Source organism: Cydia pomonella, chromosome 14, assembly GCF_033807575.1.
Source record: "Cydia pomonella isolate Wapato2018A chromosome 14, ilCydPomo1, whole genome shotgun sequence".
NCBI lineage: Eukaryota > Metazoa > Arthropoda > Insecta > Lepidoptera > Tortricidae > Cydia > Cydia pomonella.
The window spans coordinates 14,326,140-14,347,890 of NC_084716.1; the positions used below are offsets into that span (position 1 = coordinate 14,326,140).

The 21,751-nt window shown below is 39.0% G+C and overlaps 2 protein-coding genes across 3 annotated transcripts in view; one reads left to right on the plus strand and one right to left on the minus strand.

Moving 5' to 3' along the window:
* LOC133525021 (E3 ubiquitin-protein ligase UBR1) overlaps positions 1 to 6,491 on the minus strand; it is a 63,635-nt gene extending 57,144 nt beyond the window's left edge. Inside the window, exon 1 of the mRNA XM_061861213.1 lies at positions 6,113 to 6,491. The gene's annotated coding sequence lies outside the window, so the exon portion shown is untranslated. The remainder of the gene's footprint in view (positions 1 to 6,112) is intronic.
* On the plus strand, positions 4,970 to 21,427 carry LOC133525019 (ecto-NOX disulfide-thiol exchanger 2-like). 2 transcript variants are annotated; one of them, XM_061861211.1, is made up of 10 exons: positions 4,970 to 5,290; positions 7,421 to 7,588; positions 7,781 to 8,044; positions 8,298 to 8,842; positions 9,673 to 9,819; positions 10,235 to 10,418; positions 16,019 to 16,125; positions 19,021 to 19,125; positions 19,378 to 19,524; positions 20,420 to 21,427. In XM_061861211.1, exons 2-10 carry the CDS (start codon positions 7,426 to 7,428, stop codon positions 20,783 to 20,785), a joined length of 2,028 nt encoding a protein of 675 aa, XP_061717195.1. In that variant the 5' UTR covers positions 4,970 to 5,290; positions 7,421 to 7,425; the 3' UTR covers positions 20,786 to 21,427. The 2 variants fall into 2 exon arrangements, with proteins under 2 accessions (XP_061717195.1, XP_061717194.1); XM_061861210.1 differs by lacking the exon at positions 4,970 to 5,290 and having other exon boundaries at positions 7,075 to 7,588.
* The last annotated feature ends 324 nt before the right edge of the window (positions 21,428 to 21,751 follow it).

Consider the following 21,751-nt stretch of genomic DNA (forward strand, 5'->3'; position numbering starts at 1 on the left):
AGGTATAATGGAAGAACTCATACAAAGGGAACTATAATTTATATCTAGCTGATTTCGGTAAGAATACAACCTACCTGATCCAATAATTTCGTAAATAGTGTGGTCACGGTATTGACATTTTATCATGAAGGGTGCTCGAATAATGACCGAGTGATCCTTCTCAGGAATTCCATTAATAAGAAATTAGGGTTAAATAACTATGCATTTTAGGTCATAATTTGAATAATTCAGGTGTCTGACTGAAATATAAGTCAGATTCAGTTAAAGAAGCCGTCGGTACGGTCAATAAAACACTAATTCCGAACCTTAAACCTTCAGATTTAAGAAAATAAACATGAAGAGACAAGCTGTGTGGAGGACAGTCGCAGGCATTTTAAATATATAATATAGGGACATTCTTACACACATTGACTAAGTCCCACGTTAAGTTCAAGAACAAGAAGGCTTGTGTTGTGGGTACTCAGACAACCATATTTTTTACATATTTAAAATATACAAATACATAAATGGGTACATAGAAAACATCTCTATGAATAATTACACATTTAGTAACAAATAGGTACTTAGTAAAATCAAACCTCGGATCTTAGTGGATATTATCAACCATTACTGAAAACTGCTAAGTCATTGCAGTTTTTCTAGCGCCGACCTAACCCGGATTTATTCCCGAAACCGAAAGTTCCGTCGGACACTACCGATACTGTTTCGGCGCAGCCATATTTTGTCTGCCGAAACAAAATCGGTTCAAAAGCTTATCGATGAAAAAACACAGATAAACAAAATAACAAACAGATATAATCACGATTAATATGTATTAATTGATATTAGTATGTGAATATTGTAGTTAGTCAAAAACTGCTATAGTCGGCACAACATAAGATCACATATTTGAGAGTTATGAATTGGCCCTTAGCATCTTTAGGAAACATCGTCATATTTCAACCAATTTACACAAAACCTAAACAAATGATACACCTAAACCTTCCTCAAGAATCACTCTATTGATAAGTGAAAACCACATGAAAATTCGTTTAGTCGTTTTTGAGTTTATCGTGACCATACTAACTGAGGAGTACCGAAACACCGCGAGATTTTTCGCTAACTTTGGCCACATCAAGCACTGCGATCGTTTTTGTTTTCCTGCCAGGCCCTCTGCACCCGGCCAATATAAGGCTATTAAATAAACGGTAGGGCTGAGCCTCATATATATAAAGGTCAATTCATAACTGTCAAATATGTGATCCCAAAAAACATCCACTATAATAAGTAATACGGATAATTCTCTATGAAATTCACATTTCATATTAAACGAATATCATTCTTCGTTATACGTCTTATGTTATAAACAGTGATCGGGGGTTTGCGGGTTCAGCGAAAACGCTTTTATAGTTTAGATAACATACTTATAAAATATGTGACATTAAATAAGTAGTTATTGAGGTCATCCACCCCGAGCGGCAACCAAAACCCTGATCTTGGTTATAATAGACAAGGATGGGGTCCCGATGTATTTAACCAAGTTGGCCGTCATTATTTACGTGATGCTGACTGCACGTGACGCAAAACCCTCATTAAATTCGTCTCTTGTTTTATAGATTTCTTGAATAGAACAATATAACGGCATTGGCATGGGTATTCAAACCACTTTATCACGCAATGCAATTCCGAAATAACCGCACGTTTGTACTGCGATATCGCGTAAAGATACCCGAGCTTGGCGTCAGCTACGTAAATACGTCGGGTACGAAATGTAGAGATATATGTCGTCATAGCCCCTATAAACGCAATTGAATTATTTATTTGAATATGCCTATAAGCGTGCGTGAAAACTAAGCGTGGTCCGACTCTAGTCCAGTAGCCAGGCTGTAGCTGCAATAATATGGTACTCTTCGAAGGCAAAAAATATATGACACGCTCTTACAGCTCTAGAATTATTTATCTTATGATCGTGTCAGATATTTTTGCGGCCATCGTTGTGTAACATATTATTGCAGGTGACTGTACAAATAAGGTTAGAAGAAACATCGTCGCGCACAATATCTAGACTAATTATAAAGGTTAATTACCCCAAAATTATCAACCGCTAATAAATAATAGCATTTCGCATAGTAACCGATAAACCATTACCAGGTCAGACAGACAGTCCATATATTATGTTTGCACTAAGACAAAGAAAATGTAATGTAAATCATCCAGAGGTTGTTCCTCTGAGCAGGAATTTTCGAAAACAATGCCAAGTCGGTCAATGACTGGAGTTTTAGTTCAGAATTCTACAGGTTATTGTATCTGGATGCGGTGACAGGTAAATATTTCCTAAGGGCCTATCGCGAACATGGAAAATTGAGATTTCGTTATCAGCTGAGCATACACCGGGGTTTTCAGTGCGCGAACGTTTGATACTAGTCAGAAAATAGGAGGGAATGACGTCCCTCATACGGCAATGCGGGTAACGCCGGTGTAGGTTTAGTGGGTAGGACCGTCGTTATAAAGAATAACGGCCAAGAGCATGTCGGGCCACGCTCAGTGTAGGGTTCCGTAGTTACTCTTCCGTCACAATAAGCTAAACTGGAGCTTAAAGTATAGTAAATTGTTAACCAAGGGATGAAACGGTACCTTTCACCCGAGTTAAACAAATAGGCAAATTTGCATAATCAGTACCTAATTAAAGTAAGTCTTTTTACTATGAAGGGAATACTTTTTGCGATAACTCAAAAACAGCTAAACTGATCATATCCGCTATAGTTTTCATTTAATGTCTTTCTTAAGCTCTACTTCCACGATTTTTTTCATATTTTTTGGACCTATGGTTCAAAAGTTAGAGGGGGGGACACATTTTTTTTTTCTTTCGGAGCGATTATCTCCGAATATATTCACTTTATCAAAAAATGTTTCTTGAAAACCCCTATTAGTTTTGAAAGACCTTTCCAACGATACCCCACACTCTAGGGTTGAAGCGAAAAATAAATTTCACCCCCACTTTACGTGTAGGGGAGGTACCCTAAAAAAAATTAAATTTTTAGATTTTATTATACGACTTAGTCGGCTTTATTGATTTATAAATCCATGCCAAATTTCAGCTTTCTAGCACTAACGACCACGGAGCAAAGCCTCGGACAGACAGACAGACAGACGGACATGGCGAAACTATAAGGGTTCCTAGTTGACTACGGAACCCTAAAAAGGATATGCATATTGTGCATATTGTGCATATTGTGGCGAGTTATGGGGCTTGTGGTCCATTTGAAGTTATTTTTGACTAAATAGAATAGAAGACGACCCTGCGAGTATGTAGGTACCGATTGATGGACAGTCAGGGAATTAGGAAGATTCTTCACTTTTGAACCTTAATGTTGTTGTTGTGTTAGTCGAAAAGTGATTCCGATTGCGTGAGTGAGTGAAATCTTCAAATTCCGTGACTGAACATCGAGGCTATAAAGGAAAATTGTTCACTAAAGAATCCTAAAATTGATAAGAGTGATCTAGTATGTATATAGTTAAATAGCATAGCCAATTATTATTCAACATATTAAATTAAGTTTTTGTAGGTAAGTAAGAGCAGATCTGGTTTCATTTCATTTTCATTATTCAAGCAAGATTCACTTGTGTTGTGAGTTACGTAAATTAAACTACAATTAAAAAAAAAAATTGCCTTGTATTTATAAACACTGGTTTTTATTTGAGACAATACTTTACTACCTGTCTTATTTTAATAAAATAAATCTCTTACTTTGTTCACTTCATATGCAACATTTTTGTGTGTTTGAGCAAGAAATAAAATATTATAACATAGAAGACAGCTTGTGTGTGATCTATGCTCTAAAATATTATCATAATGGTATGCTGATAACAATACTAATATATACACACCCCATACCTACATGATTATTGATTACTTATCAATGGTTATCCTTAATAATGTATGTAGTATGTCTGTGATAAATACTAGTTTCATAACATATATCATTATCATCATATCAGTCAAAGTCCTGCCCTCATCCAACAGTTCTTGCAATCTTTTCGAGGGCCACAGCCACAGCCAGGGTTCCACTTTTTCATGGGTATTGTATGGAATTTTATGCATGTAAAGTATTCTATAGTATTTTTCGTAGGCCCAATGACAGACTTAAATGTATTAGTTTGGAGACTATTGATCTGGTACACTACCAATAACAGAGTTAAGCAAAAAAGGGTATCCTATATATTTTTTGATATAGGAGACAAAGAAGCAGACACATCGTCTGATTGTAACAACGATGTCTAACAATACCTGCTAGTAGGAGTTGTGTTCTCGCGCGCGACTCCATACATGTTGCGTGAGAACGCAACTCATGCTAGAGGGTCTGCAACACCAGTAGGGTTACAGGTGTTTACCTTGTTTCATCTACAAAACAAATTAATGAGCTATGCTTTATAAAAGTACTACACTGTGAGTTTGTAAACCTTGATATAAAGATATAAAAATAAAAAAAGTATTCAGTAAGGTCCACTGATGGCCAGTTTACAGCAACTTTTAGTACTTTGCAGAAAAAGCAAGAAGCTTTTCTATATAGTTCAATCATTTTGTTGCACTATTTAGAAAACCTACCCCTCTCTTTCAAATAATACTAATTGGAAAGAAAGAGGGCCCCAATAAGACTTATTTAGTTACCTGTGTCAGCTAGCTGAACCAAGTGATATTTAAATGTAATACAAAGTTTAAAAATAATAAAATGATCATAAAAAAATATGAAGTAGGCGTCAAAATCTTTTTTTAATGAGCTTTAGGACATTCTTACATAATATTCTAACTCTTCCTTAAATTTTAAATTGTTCCTATTACAATTTCTCAATTTGGTATACTAAAATATTTTTAATAAATAAATCAAATCATTTTACAATGCAACATAAATATTAATGTTGTTGTTGTATGGTGCTAATGGCCTTTTGTGTCTGGCAAATGTGTATGTCTAGCTATAACAGGAAGTCAAGCAGGGTCATCAAGTTGTAACAAAGTATTATTTTGCACATACATGGTGATTAGAAGGATTTCAGCATTTCTATAAATGATGGTAGTTTTGGTGATAAATGTTAGAAGTTTGGGTACGGTGTTAGGGCAGTTTACTCTGCTCTATTTCCACAAATATTTCCTTTTGTTTTTCCTTACCTGATTTTGTGAGAGTATTGTTTACTGGGTATCCTGGCCAACTACCGCGAAAAACAGAGTTTGTTTCTCTTTTAATCCAATTAAAACTTTTGGTGCCAGGAGCCCTGTTTCCACATATGTGTTCTTGGCAGTGAATGTGTTAACATGGTAGGCCCCCTATTACTATGCTACAATGTACACAGAAATTACAACTTCTGTTTTTATTTCTATATTGATGTTAAGATACTTTTTGTTTTTAATATAATTATTAATTGCATAATATTGTGTATAATAGCAACAAATAAACATCATTATCCATTTATATGGGTACATTGCTTGAGGGGTATTGAGTGTCTAAAATATGATCAGCTGTTTAACATAATGTAAACATAGATATGGAAAATGGATTAGCCACAAAATATTCAATTAATTATTTAACTATAAAATGTTTGTTTTATTTACAATAACAATATACATATTATACATAATATATATTCACAGTTCTTACCTATAGTTTATAGGCAAAAACTTAATAGAGTTGCCCGGGGCATCATCCCCAGGATGCTTGTTACATTTCCCTGTTGGATTGCTAGACTTAGCCGCTGAGCGAAATATTCACCTGCACAAAGGGTAGCAGACACCAGACAAGTTTATAAGAAATTTCTTTCACAACTTGTTTGGATGTGAGTGCAATTTTCTCAACCCCTTATATGAACAGTCAATAAAAAACCTACAAGTGTAAGTCGTTACTTACGTGAACTCATAAATATCTTCGGGTACTTATTCTGAGAAAATCTAGATAATTCCAGTTCACATAAAGAAGCTAAACGGCTATAAATATTTCGTAATCGTAAAACAACGGCCGTAAAACACCAAAGAGTGAAAACTAAGATTTATTTAAAGAAAATAAATAACTACATAGCCGCGCCGATTACACGCGCGACTGGATATAATTCATTTGGAACCACAACAAAAGAAAATACGTCTCACCTTCACTTTCTCAAAATTGTTTCATCCACCTGCGTTCTCCAATGTGCAGCCAACACGCCGATTACGATAAACCGCTAAATATAACACTCAGTTCACTAATACCATATGTTTTCAAATATAAGTACATCACGAATTTTCAACTATAATCTCGATGATTAGCACGATTTCACTGACTGAAATTTTGACATTTACCACACAATGCAATTTTTACATTTAGTCAATTACATCAGTAGCTCACAAAAAATATGCGATAATATAAGCAATATAAATTTCGAATGTATTGCCTATTTTTTCCAAAGGTGTCCAATTTGCAAATTTTTATTTAAGGAATATAACAAAAATATAATAAACTCATCTGATCCGACGACTACGGACCATAGACTAAAATGACAACGTCTATTTTTTCTTATTATTTTTAAAGGGCTCTACAGGCTACAGGCTGTTAAGTTTTAAGCAAGTGGATGGCAAGTCAGCCAAGTAGTTCACATCTAAGCCAAGCCTAAGCGATAAATATGTGGAAGCGAACGGATTGCCTTAGATTGCCATCAAATAGTATGGCGCCCCGATCAAGCTTAAAGTGCCAATTACATCCACACTTTATCAGGTATTGGCTATAACCGCGAAAATAGAAGTTCGTTAATTGCGGGCATTTTTCTCTGTTACTCTAATTACGTAACAGTGAGAGTAAAAGAGAAAGATCCCCGCAATTTGCGAATTTCGGTTTTTGCGGTAGACCCCAAGGTTTGTAGTTGTAAGTTGTAACCGAATGAAAAGCCGAACGTGAATGTAAACAGCAAGCGCGCATCCCCCGCGAGCCCCTTTTAGAGCCGAGCCACAAGCTCATTCTGTACTTCTACTGCTCGCCACTCGCACGCGAATGTAAATGTGCCATGATCATGTAGCTCTGTTATGGTTTGGTTATGGTTATTCTGTGATTAATGTCTATGCTAGTCTATGCCTATTCTGCCATTGTCTTGCTTGTCAAATGCAAAAAAACTGCGTTGCAAGAAGTGCTGTGGTGTTGTGAATGTTGTGATATTTAAATTCAAGATAAATTGTGAAGTGGTTTGGAGCATTTTCTTTTGTCCTGTGTCTAATTTGCGTCAATTTACGTTAGTGACAAAAAATCTTAAAAAATGAATCCATGGGGTAATGAGCAATTCCCAATGCCTCCTAACATGATGGGACCGCCAATGATGCAAATGCATCCGCCATTGTTGCCTCCACCCATGTTGCAAAACATGATGGAAATGCCGAATAATATGGGTGGGATTCCGCCTGGGCCTCAAATTGGACCTATGCTCCCAGAAGGTATGCAGAGCGCCTCTCAGCAAGACGTTCAGGATCCAAGCGTGGAATCCAGCGAGGTGCAGGTGATTGAGGATGACACGCCTGCCCCTGGAGCACCCAGACCTAGCCATGAGGGAGGACCAGGAAATAGAAGGGACTCTAGGAACAATCGGGATCGCGACAGAGGTACATAGATTGAAGTTACCATATTTCATTTAGTTTGTCATATGCCACCTTATCAAATTGTAAAAAAATGTAATTTGCATGAAACCCAAAGTGATACCTTCAGTAATTGAAATTGTGCTCTATTTTTGGCAGAGCATCTGGCATAATTTATCACATTCATATGCAATATTTCTAAATTAAATTATGTTACAGATCAGCGCCCGCGTCCTGGTAGACCAGACCGTAGCAGGGATGACCGTCCAAGAGAGCATCATGACAGAAATGCCAGGCCTGGCAGTAAAAGAATGGCTGACCGGGCAGATGACAGAACCCGCAATGACCGCCCCGACCACCGCCTAGACAGTCGACCGGATAGGAGACGGGACCGTCCAGAGAGGAGGTCCAGGTTTGACAGCGGTGACAAGGCACCTGATAAGAACCCGGGAAATATGCTGCCTGGAGCTATGATGATGCCAGGTATAAAAATTATCTCACATTTTAGGTTCATGCTAAAACCGCTAGATATTTTTAAAGACTAACTTGATTAGATGATTTTCGAGGGATTATCAGATTTTTATTAATGACTTTTTTAAATTGACAAACCAAATGTTATGATTTTATTCACATAACACACTATTTACACTTTGACATGTTACCCATAGTGACCTTATGATACATGATGTATATAGGTTGACTGTTTGTGTAAATAATAATGTAACATTTTATACAGGTCCCAGTGGCATGATGGCATTTGGTATGATGCAGCAGCCTGGCCAGATGGAAATGCAGCCAATGGGAGGCATGCCTCATCCCAACATGCCAACCATGTCCAACATGCAAAATGTGCCGAACATGGCTGGCATGATGCCTGGAATGATGCAGATGAATCCAATGATGGATCAGAACATGTTCATGATGAACCAGCAAATGATGCCTATGATGCACCCATCAAACCAGCCAATCTACTGCAGCTCTGTTGTACTTCTGACACCAATACCAGGAGCTTCTCTGCCAAACCGCAGAGAGCGGCCACCAGGCTGCCGTACAATCTTTGTTGGAGGCTTGCCTAACAGTGTAAAAGAAGATGTTCTTCAAGAGATATTCCAGCGGTTCGGGAATATCACCGACATCAAGTTGCACAGACAGGGAGTGTGTCACATCAGATTTGAGAAGGAGGAAAGTGTGGAGGCTTCCTTCAGCATCTCTGGATTCAGATTCAAATATCACAATCAGGGTGACAGTGAGGCTACTACTATCTTTGTGGACTTTGCATTGGTAAGAATTTATAACACACTGTTATTTTTTATCAATTTATTATATTAAACCTTTATACTTCCTGTCATCCACAATGTCACGCAGATTTGATCAAATCCAACTTAATAACTATGGAAGGTATAGTTAAGGAATAGAATCTCCATGTAGTAGAAATGTCTGACTAAAAACCATAAATAGGTGGCATTACAATACCTAGAATCTACAAAAAATCGAATCATAGACAGCGCACTTCACTCCATCAATAACCTAGGTTATTAGCTACTCTAGCGCTACTCTGGAGAGATTTGGAAATATTATTTCTAGCTGACACTTTTGCAGCAGTTCTGCCTATGGAGATTCTATTCCTTGCCTCTACCTTCCATATTAATAACATGACATTACGTGTCAAGGCACGCGTCTTCGTCAATGGCACGATCTACAATATAACACCAGGCGCAATAAGATATAAGGAAAAAATTAACACCATATAAAGCCATCTTTTTGTAGGCTATAAATGTGGCAATGAGGCTTGAATGGATGGGTTTCATAATCTGGACTTAAAGAGTTAAAGGTTTAAGTAATAATGTCCTGAGTTTTTAGATAAATTCATCATTATATTTATAAAACATGAAAGTATGTTTTCTCTGGTGAATGTATACATATTTTCCTGTTATGTAGGAAATATATTCAGCAAAAAAGAGTGCTTATCTTTTAACTTAATTCATTGATACTTAGCTACCTTTTTGGTAGCTGGTTACAAGGTATATTTAGTAGCTAGGAAACTGTCTGAGGACTTATTTATACTCAATACTTACATTGAATTTGCTCCAATCTTCTCGTCTTTTTTAAAGAACCGCGACGACTATGCCGAGTTCGAGCGAAGCAAGCGTGGCAAGCGTGATCCCACGCCACCACGCATCGAGCCGCTCACGCCTGCCTCTTTGCAGACTATTACCGAGAAGGTCAAAAGTGACGACCAGTTTGCTGAAGCTGCTCCTGTAAGTAGAATGATACCAGATACGAGCAACTACTACACATTATTTTCACTTTTACAAAAATTGAAAAAAATCCCCAAAAAAAAAATAGCCAAATAAAAAAAATAGCTCTTAGTAAAATAATACCCAAAAATAAACGCTTTACTGTACCAGAAAAAATTAAGCTAAAGCTTGGAATAGATTATAAGGAAGTACGGATTTTTCAGTGTTAACAAAATTGATGCTTGGTGTGCAATTAATATTGTCCCTTCCTAACACGTATTCTCTACACTATGCCTCATTTAAAGCAGGCAAGCCAGTGATATATACCATTGGTTTGAGAGTATATACTTAATAACATGTTTGATCATTACAGACCCTGCCAGATTGACAGATCTGCCAGCAAGTATATACTTAATAACATGTTTGATCATTACAGACCCTGGTCGGCTGGTTGGAACGCGGCGAATGCAACAAAAAGAACGCCAACGCCTTCTACTCGCTCATCCAAGCCTCCAACAACCAGATCCGTCGCCTCTTCAACGAGAAAATGGTCCTTGACGACGAGTACCAGAGCATGAAACTCACTATGAAGGAGAAATTCGCGCATATACTGCTACAATGTAAGTTTTTACCTTTTTTATAAGTATGCTGGAGCAAGCCCTCATAGTCTTAGAAGTGCCTGTTGGACATCAAACTGGTATATAGGTGCGCACAATCACGCAAAATAGGCGCGAATTGCGACGTCGAGTTGCGGAAACCTAGCCCGCGAATACGAATACGAAGGTGCGCACAATCAGGAAGAATGGCGATCACTACTGCCCGTGCCCAAGATCCTCTCGAGCCGCTGAGACTGTAGTTACTATAGTCTGTCAAGCCATATCCGTCAGTAGAAAAAAACGGCACATTTACAAAATGTAGGGGCTAATGGTCATAGTCCCGTAGAAAATTTGAAAATTTCTACTGACAATGTTGTTTGATAGACTATAGTTAGTTTTTAGTTAAGCCAGTATGGTTGGCCTAAAAAAGATTTCGAAATCGCTGGAGCAGTGGCAGCTGGAGACGGGATGCGGGGATGGAGCTCTGATACTACTGGAGTGGAGACAGCTTCATGTCAGAAATCTAACAGTCCTTGTCAGACTGTGACTGATCTCTAGTGCGTGCCGGATGACTTGCATGTTTGTAGTTAGCTTTTGTTCAAGTCAAATGTAGTGTGTGTAACCCGTAAAGGTTAGTAACTTAAAGTTATAATTGGTGTCATCCACGATGACGCGTAGATTTGTCAAATCTAACCTTAAATAACATGACATTACGAGTTACGGAACGCGTCTTCGTGAATGACACGTACTATAGTCCGTTTTTTTAGCATTAGAAAAAAGGGAAACAATCTTGACGTCTATTGAAAAACGGTTTTTAAAATGCTTAACTATAAATTATGAACACAAAAGAATGTAAATGATCTTATAATTGTGTTTAATTGACGTGAATTATTTTTCAATAAAAAGAAATGACACGTCAAAATCGTTTACCTTCTTTCTAATGCTAAATAAAACGGACTATATACTGGAGCAAAGAAAACTATAAACTGATGACTGACGCAATGGAGCAACAGTTTTTAAACCTTATCTTGGCAAATAAAAAAATCGTAACTTCAAGCGTTGCAGACGCCTAATAGAACTAAAGTAATTATGAGCAAGAATAAAATAAAAAGGACAAAATATGCGCATATTGAAAGATATGCCAAGAAAAAGGGTTAAAACTGCAGTTTTCTCCTGATTGAAGCTGCTAATGCTATTAGGCTTTTTACAAGCTTTTATTTAACTTGCCCTGTTAGTATGTATGGGACAAATCTTGCAAGTTAAATTTGACCCACTTCCCGGTTTCCGATGAAGCTGAAAATTTGCATACATATGTAAGTCGGGTGACAATGCAATATTATGGTACCATCAAGCTGATCTGATGATGGAGACAGGAAGTAGCCATAGGAACTCTGTGATAAAACAACGCAACCTAATTGTGTTTAGGGTTTTTAGAATTGGCTTGATGAGTATTAGTTGCCTGTGGAAAAAAAAGTACAGTCAGCGATAAAAGCTTGTACCTAAAATGAAATTTTTGCCAAAAACTTATTAGTATTAGCGACAGCAACAAGGATTTGAATATGTATGTCATGTCATCCACGATGACGCGCAGATTTGTCAAATCTAACCTTTAATTACATGACGACGGCTAAAGAATGGAATGCGCTCCCGCCCTCTGTATTCCCTGATAAATATGACCTCGGTCTGTTTAAAGCAAGATTGAATAGGCTACTACTGAATCGGTGAGCTCCATCTTAGGCCCTGTCTTCACTTTCCATCAGGTGTGACTAGAGCCAATCGCCGATCAGTTTTTAATAAAAAAAAAAAGACATTACGAGTTAAGGCACGCGTCTTCTTGAATGACAAGCTGTATATATTATAATATGTATAGTGATTGTTAATAGTCAAGAGACAAAGTGACCCAAGTCCAAGTAGTTTAGAGTGTATATCTAACAATAAATAGTCAAAAGTTGCTGGAACATCATTAAAGTTCATCAACACCATCAAGAAAACCACATCAACAGAAAACACACAGAAGCAGGGAAGACAACAATGCCAACAGCGGACTAGTCACTTCAGGTATAGTACTCGATCATGCATATTGCATAACAGACATATGTGATATTCGGAAACCAGTTTTTTTACATGATATAGGAACAAACGAGCAGATGAATCGCCTGATGGTATACAATTACCACTGCCCATGGACATCTGTAATACCAGAGGGGTTGCAAGTGCTTTGCCGGCCTGGGAGTACGCTCTTTTCTTCAAGCTGCGGCCACATATTCGGAATTGCGGTGAATATTCGTGATGGCGTCTCTTTCATTTCCCTTGGATAGTGAAAGAGACGCAAACACGAATATTTGCTGAATCCCGAAACAGAATAAAGGTTTGAAGGTCTCATCGGTCCGGAAATACCGCGGGCGAAAGTTCATTCCACAGTTTACGAGACAGGAAGTTTCTGGTTTCAGTTTATGTGGTGGTTATACGTGGTATGGCAGTATAGTTCTCGGTTTCTTGCGGTATGATATTCCAACAGGTTGATACAACAATCTTCATGTTGGCGAATGGCGAATAACGATACAAGAACAGAATTGGTGCCAGTTGCACCAACAACAATAAGCGGACTGATTAGCGTCACCCGGAAGTGAACTATGAAACGTCACATAGCATTTAGCGAACGCTGTAACCGTGACAAACGGTTTGGTGCATCTGAACCTTAAGGGCATTCATTCGGGTTGGAGACCAAGACATTAGATCTTAGCGCCATGTCAGAGTAAGTAGGTACAATAATATGGACTTGGGGTCACTCTTGCTCTTAGGGTCAATTAAAAGTTACCTGGGTATCCAACGAACGATCTAGCGCTCTCCGACCATTCCACGGTCACATTTGACTACCACTGATGTAATGGCCTCTCCAAACGTCCCCGATAATCACATGCAATTTGCAATATATTGCGGTACTTGATCGATCTATGATTTCGTTGCTGCTACTCGGCCAGCAATTATCTAAAATCGCATACCATTTGTTGCAATGTCTGTACAAGCCTTAAACTAGCAACATTGACGTGTTTTACGCACGTGTGACGATTGATAAAGGGCATTTTGATCAGTGTATCCACTTTAAACGTGTAAATATGAAGTCGTATTAGAAAGTTTAATCGGGGTGCGCTGGATTAGTCGTCTCAGACCCAACTATGAACGGTGGTATATGATCAAGGATCGTGGATCGACGATACAGATTTGGATCTTCCGGTAGCGTCCCAGTCCCAGCTAAGCTAATAGGCGTGGTTGCATGCCATCTACGTTCCTGGTCATCGTGTCTAGAAACTTGCTGGAGCTGAATATTTGGCGGCGAGATCTTCTTATTTTTTCTTTAAGTTATTCATATAAGTTATGCGAGTGCTGAACCAAACACGCAAATATATTAAAGTAATTTTAGAAAAAAACATTTATTTTAGCATTTTCAGAGATTAGCAAATATCTTAATAGATTACAATGCCTAAATTAATATATTTACGTATATGTGTACGCACATTGGTAGTTTAAATATATGCTGCAACTACGAAGATACCCACAATACACATATCTTAGGAACTGGGGACTGGAGAGCTGAGCATCATACCATCGCCGATTCGCCGTATTCTTGTCTTTCATCCACAGATTCTTCACAATAGATAGCCAATGCGCGGAAAAAATAGGGATAAGTATGCACGGAATTATGGCGGATCCTACCGACTTCGCCGCTACGGGGAGAGCTGATGAGATTACCAGCTGACCACAGTTTTTAAATGCATGCGTGTGCTATTTCTTTAAATCACCTGTCCGACCGCCGATGATGAAAGGTACTAGCGATGGATTTAGTATTTTCTTAATTAAAAATTATGAAAATTATATTTGGTACCCGCTTGTCTCCAAACGTCGGCGATGGGATAGCTGCTTTAGTGTAAGGCCTGAGTGGGCGTTGGAGTTGGGCGTGCAGCGGGGCGGGGCGTGCGGCGTGCATGTTAAACAAATGCAAACGTATAGGAGCGCCCTTAGTGCACGCTGCTCAAATTACTTGTGAGTTCGATGCCACGCTGCATGCCCCGCCGAACGCTCCGCTTCGAGCGTCCACTCAGGCTTTATACTTATTTAGCCAGTACTGATACACAGAGGAAGCCAGAATCGCCAAAATGTTGTTATCATGGTGAAGTGGTGGTCTATTATGTTATTGGTTCTGATAGGATATAGAGTTGTAGAGTTGATTAAGAGGATATTGGACAACCGTGTTCCAATACAAACGTAGTCCCAATTTTCATTTCTGGATATTTAGTGAAAAACAAATTCGATACCAATGTTTGAAAGCTCCTAACACTATACTTATCAAAAAAACAGAAACAAAGGGGCAAAGCTACGATTAATATACATCAAGTTTTGTAAAAATATTTTCTATAATGTTAAAATCCAGAGAGGAAAAATGGATACTACATGTGTACGGAAATAAGAAAAGAAATCCCTTATTTCTAAGTTTATTCCACTGATATTATGGAATTCAATTTGATTGCTAGTAGAACAATCAAATCAAGCGTTGACAAATGTTAGAATGTATATATGCTCGGTATGGTATTTTAGCTGTTCTTTTCCAAAAAATTGGACGGGCCTGGCTGCCTCTATGTCATGAGTTGATGGACCGCAACGACGTGTACGTACCCACCATCAGCTGTTCCAGTTTACGATGCAACTGTGGCCACTTCACTGACCTCTATACATCTCTATGTACACTGGATAGGCGTACCCAGTACCTAACCTAATATTGAACTTCATTGTTCGGGCACTTTTGGCGATTGTCAACGACATCTACGCGGCGGAGAGGTAAGTGCCAGACCTGAAGAAGAATAAGCTGTCTATAGAAAGATAGTTTTCTGATTTCCATCAGTTCAGTTGTTATGGATAACGTCACTGATTTGGCGTCGCTCCGTTAACATTCATCATCACATCATTGGAATGGCTTAACGTCGCACGCAGCAGATATGTACGCATGGCAACAGAACGGATTCTATGCCGATCCTGCGCTAACTCAAAACGTTCCGGAGTTGATTCCGCTATGGAATCTGCCAACTGGACTGGTGTAAATCAAGCCTTAGGTATTCTCTAGATAATGACCCGCACACAGTGTGTGTGTGCGTGACCCGCATACTTTACCGTTTTGTTCACGATGCATATAATCCGCGCAACTAATCCAACATGCATACGTTTCGTGCACCGTATATAAGAATCAAAACGCTTCAAAAGTCAGGATAAAGTTTTGTATCCTACGTACGGGCCCTGTCCAGTGTAAATAGTAGTGTGGAGTGTATTTCTTCGGGCAGCTGCGAGGCACATTTCTTGTATCTACGTTATAACTTCAGCGAACATCAACGTACGTTGCACTACTTCGGGACTTATAGACAAATGTCAGCGCCGCGGCCCGTCCTGTTTTCTGTGTAAGTGCAGCTTTTTCAAAAGCTTTTAATACGCTTGTAAAGCCATACGGTACACGACATATTGCACTTGGATTTGTCAATGCTAGTAGACATCATTAGATCAACCCTAGGAGCCCTGCGTGTCTTTTACGACACGTATTTTCCTGTGCCGCAGCCGGTCTCTAATATGATGTATGACAGTCGAGCAGGTAGCGAAAATACTCTCCGCGGCGCGCCACCAGCGCGTCTCCGACCACTTTAGCAAGCAGCAGCGGAGGAACATCGAGATGTGGCTCAAGATGACTGAGGTACGTATTGGCGGTTCATCAGATCACGGCGCGGTGTGGCACGGTAAATTCATATTTGAGGCTAAGCGAGAATAGATCTGTTTTTTCAATGAGACCTAGGACATTGTTTTTTTAAATTGCGTCCACTTAGCGAATACGCCTCTAGCGCGCCATTTGCGCAAGGATGGCTGAACTGTATGCATGTAATTTGCGCGCTAGAGGTATATTCGTCACACATAAACGCGCTTAACGGTAAAGATTTTTTTTTGCCGTGCCCTTCCGTACCGTGCTTCTGCTGGGCTATGGCTGTTACTGGTTTTCTGATTTAAATATACCATTATAAAATCTAAAAAAAACATCTATAGAACTCTAAGTCGATCATATGAGATTGTACCTCTGTCTCATGACGTTAACGCTCACTGACGATAGTGACGATTGAAAAGGCGGCTCCTGGAATCAGCGTGGTTCTACGGGGCTATCAGACGAGAGAAACTATCTTCGCGGCAAGAAAGCAGCTGACTTCTGTGTCTTGAGACCGAGTTATATTATTATACTAATAGGATGTTTAAATCAGCAGCCAGTTAACATTGAACTTGCTGTCAATCAGGTTAGACTAGGCGAGCAGCCTAGTTAAAGTGTGCGCTATGAAACTTACGTCTATGGCGCCCGAGGTTGCCTTATTGCAAAAATAGCACAAGGGAAGACTAAAGATCCGGTTGCACGCAAAGAATGTAAGTCAGTAGAGTGCTCATATGACATCTATTTCCTAGCGGAAATATACCTAATTTTAGCGAACGTTATAAAGGTTTGGTGCGACCGGCTATTAGCTGAATTCTGACCGGTAAGTCCTATAAACTAATTGCGATCCATTGATTTAGAGTCATTGAGGTTCTACTTCAAATCTTCTTTCATTTCTGGATCAATTTAAAGAAAACCTTTTTAAAATTGACTCTACTTGGCTAGGCTGCTCGTTTACTCTAAACCAGACACACCATGCCGACCAATAAACAGAGCTAGAAAGTGAGTTACTTATTTGGTGGATAACCATTTAACCATTGGCGAATAACTGCTCATTAACATTTGGAAACTGCTCATTAACACTTCTCCTATAATTGGTCGGCCAATTCTAGATAAGTTGTATAAAAGCGATTGTTATTCAGAGATATATATGCAGTGTATTAAATTCACTGCATCCGTTGTACCGTACTAAACATATTGTTAATTAAAAAATAAGTTAAACTGACGGAAAGTCTCTGATTAATTAGCGCAATTTTTTCAAGTACAGACTATGACATGATTAAATCTTTATGTATGTCTTCGATATCTTATTGCCGGTCGAAATATACCGCATCGAGTCGGTCCTATCTAATGGAAAAAAATGTATCTCTAAAACGATAATACGACGAATTGCAGAGAATGTCAGCTTAAGAGGAATCTTTCCTTTCATTATCCTGTAGATTTTAGGTTCGGTGTCTATTTAGCTGATAAAAGCGACGCACCAAGAATGTCATTAACATTCTTCAATCATCTCATCCGCGATACCTTGGATATATCCTTCAAAGCGGAGAAAGCGTTCGAGAAATCAGAGGAATCCCATCGGGACCCTTTGGCTTATTCCTCCTTCTGAATGCTGCCAGCCAGAACTACATACCTGTGAAAAATATTCAACATCAACTAAACTGGATATCCCCAGCGATATCCAGAATATGCGGACATTACCGTAATAAGGGGAAGGACGGCGGCATCGTGGTTGAAATTAAGAGACTTCATCACTGGTATAGTACTACTACACTTTTCAGACGGGAACGTGTTGCAGCTGTAGACGCAAAAATAATACTTTTACGTCACCAGCAAGAACTTCGCAGAAATAGAATACTTCTTCGCCTTCAGCAGGCAATGACCCAACATATTCAGTTTCTCCAGAAGCTACTATTCTCTTCCTGTCTTCAGTTGAAGTCAAGAAAGAAGAGCCGAGAGACGAATTCGAAAATTAGAAAATTCGGTGTAAATAGTGGTGTTCTACTGATATTGGTATAGTACAAAACTTACAGTTCATCTCGGTATCTTTGATGTAGCAGCAGACAGCAGTGCTTTCATCAACATCACATCTGATCAGAGAAAACCATTAAGAAAGAATCCGGTCACTAAGATTCGCCCACCGTTTTCTGTTGCTTCATCAAAATGTGTTGCGGCGCCCTGAACAGTGAACATGGGATTTGCTAGAAACTTCTACTAAGGTAAATCAATACTGGACCATGCGTCTACTCGACTCCTGATAATGATTCTCGACTCGTGAAGACTCCTGGATAATGATTCCTTGTTATACGCTATTGCATCATCAGCGCGCAGTTTCAGCATTTTGTGTAGCGGCAGACTAATCAGTGTAGACAATCCAAGCGGAGCAGCAACATGTCTTCACCAACACCTGAGCCCGAACCTAAGCTGTGCGAGCTCCGAAGAACCCTCAACAATGACTTCTCGATCCTGAAGTTCAGGATCCCGCCCCATGTATGGTTTCATCTACGAGGCTGCTAGCGTTCGTCTTTGCGACGCCCTCTCCTTGCCTCGTCGTCCTTCGAGTCTTCGCTTCTTCGTACGCCGTGGTTCCTACTACAGACACGAAAATGATTAGAAGAGAAGCACGGTATAGTATGATCACCAGGTATACCGATACTTATCGAAACGTCAGGGGAAGTAAATCTACTGGAAATGTGGAGAATTTCTTCCGTCCGGTTTCTAACACGTACACAATATTACGAATAGTTAGTAAAGTTATTATAGTTTTATCATTTGCCTTTTCTTTCTAGAATATTATAAAAAGGGCAGATGTTATTTCTGCGAAATTTAAAGGTTCGTTTAGTCTTAAGTTTAAAAATAGTTTGAACAAGTTGCTGATCTGGGTATGTTGTTTTTCAGGAGGTGGAGAACATAAAAGAAGAGTTTGAGACAAACTTCAATGAAGATGAAATTGAGAAAATCGGAAAGAACACCGTGCCTCAAGAGAAATACGATGAGCTCAGGGTGAGTTATCTGGTGTTGTAACTTTATAAGAAAGGCACTTTGAGAAATAATAGGTCGAGTTTTTCTTTCTTCGTATACTGTCCCGTTAAGTACACATTTTTTCTAGGACAAGGACGTCTTTTTTGGTGGCATTTAAAACCACGCTCTTCTAAGGCGACTTGACCTTAATATACACCAGACCTTTATATACAACTGTTATATATAAAAACGTAAACAAAATAGTTTAACACACTGTTATGTTTCCCTTAACAGGCAGAGCACGAGAACCTTATGTACGAACTGGAAGGCTACAAGAACGAGGCCCACCTCGCCAAGGACGAGGCCGAGAGAAAGTTCGAGACCTTCAAGGCGCACTTCATCGCTCAACACAACTTAAACAACAACTTGAACAATAAGCAGGTAAGCCTCGAGTTTCACCACCCCGATGTACGAGCTAGAAGGATATAACGAGGCCCACCTCACCTAGGACGAGGCCGAGAGAATGTTCGAGACTTTCAAGGCGCACTTCATCGCTCAACACAAATTGAACAACGAGAGGTAAGCCTCGAGTCTCACCACCCTGTTGCACGAGCTGGGAAGGTATAGGCCGCCACAAATTTGTTTAAAACCACATATATACTGAAAGAATAACGTTTTGAAAACGAATGTTTGGGTAAAAACAACATAACTATGTCCAATTTTAACCATTCTACAGAACGCTTGCATCTCTTTGCGTCCTGTAGAGTGACCAAAAAGTAAATTCAGTATTTTCGAAATTGTGAGCAAAAATAACCCCACATAATATTTAACACGTTTTCCCAATTTTTCCGATATTTACACTATTCATTATTAAAATCATCTCTTAACCATAGATTCTAATTTTCTTTATTTTTTACAGCATCATTGAACATCAAAACCCTCAATATTCTATAAGTTTAAACATTTGAAACTTTTTTGAACATTTTCTAGTAAATGAAAACTAATCGTCAATATAACAAAGTTCGACCTCACTTTCTCGACACGTGGCAAACCAAGAACAAGCGGGCATCTCGCTCGTTTTTGCCCAGAACGTGCAAATTGTGGAATGAGCTACCTTCCGAGGTGTTTCCCTTGCGCTATGACATGGGGTTCTTCAAGAAGCAGGTATTTAGGGTTCTCAAAGGTTGGCAACGCATAAGTGGCTCCTCCGATGTTGCTTATGTCCATTGGCGGCGATGACTGCTTCCCATCAGGCGGCTCGTCTGCTCGTTTGCGGCCAATTACATAAAAAAATATATATTAGGCTACATAGTAACGAAAATAATTTTGTTTTCAGCAATCGTACCCACCGCTGCCCCCGCCGCCGACGCCGCGCCTGGAGCCGGCCAAGCCGATGCCGCCGCCGCCCACCCCCGACGACAACAAGTACATCGTCTCCGGCCCCTCCGTCCCGCCCTCCGAGGCTAAACTCATCAGCATCCTCACTGCGTTCCTCATGGTTCACCCCCTCGGAGCATCCGTCGACTATCTCGTCTCTTACGTTAGAAGCATGACCCCTAACGTAACTCAGGCCACGGTGCAAGAGATACTGCAGAAGTATGACGATGTTTTCCGCAGAGTAACGTCGGGCGTTGGCGCGTCTATTGAGACTAGATGGTGTTATGTTACCTTTGATACTATTAAGTTGGAGCAACATAATTAAATAAAAATATACGGATACAAGTTGCTGGGTAAAGGCGGTTTGATACAACCCGACCTAAGTGTAGTTTTAAAGCAAAGTAGCCATAATGTTTCACTATATCTGTTGTCATAATCCCACTAGGCTACAACGAATATTTAGTTTGAGCGAGAATTGTCCACCAACTGGGGTTTATTTTATGTTTAAAGCAGTCATTACCAAAATGTCAAAGTAAACAAGGACTCATTTCTCAATCAGGAGTGTTCATATGTTTAGCTTTAGATTACTTCACAGTTAGAATAAGGGTTGATCGGAATTATATCAATAGATAATCTGTATGTAAGTAAATGTAAAAATGTTTTGTCTTAGAAGATAAAAATAGAATGTTATTTGTAGTATAAAATTTTATGTCAGCTTGCTGAATATTCTGTTCAAGCATAAAGTGTGTTCAGTGGCGAGCTATGTACAAATATGTATGCAGGAGTGTTAAGCTAATAGTTTTGCTGACTATATTTTTATTTACGCAAGACAATTCTAAATGTGTTCAATAATAAGTAATTAGATAATCTCCATCTAAACTGACTGGTGGTGAAGAGATTTCTGTACACCAATTCTTAGTCATAATTACATTTAGGTCATAGTGACATTAAAGTGTATTTTAAAATATCGTTTTTTTTATTTATTGCTAATGATTCTTTACATATAATATTATAATTTTACATATAAGATAACATCATAACAATCAAATAGGGCGGGGCCGGTTGTTAAAACATACGCATTCACAAGTATTTTCACAAATAAAATATAACTAAAAATATAGGTAGGTATAGCACCGAATAAAACAGTTTCTGCCAAATAGTAGTCTGTACACATTCTTGGTGTATTACTAAATATTTGGCCTTCACTAACTATTTGATGCTGACTGTACATTCCCCGTCAAGCCGTGGAATTATTAAAACATGATGCGACGTCACCCGACCTCATTGTGTC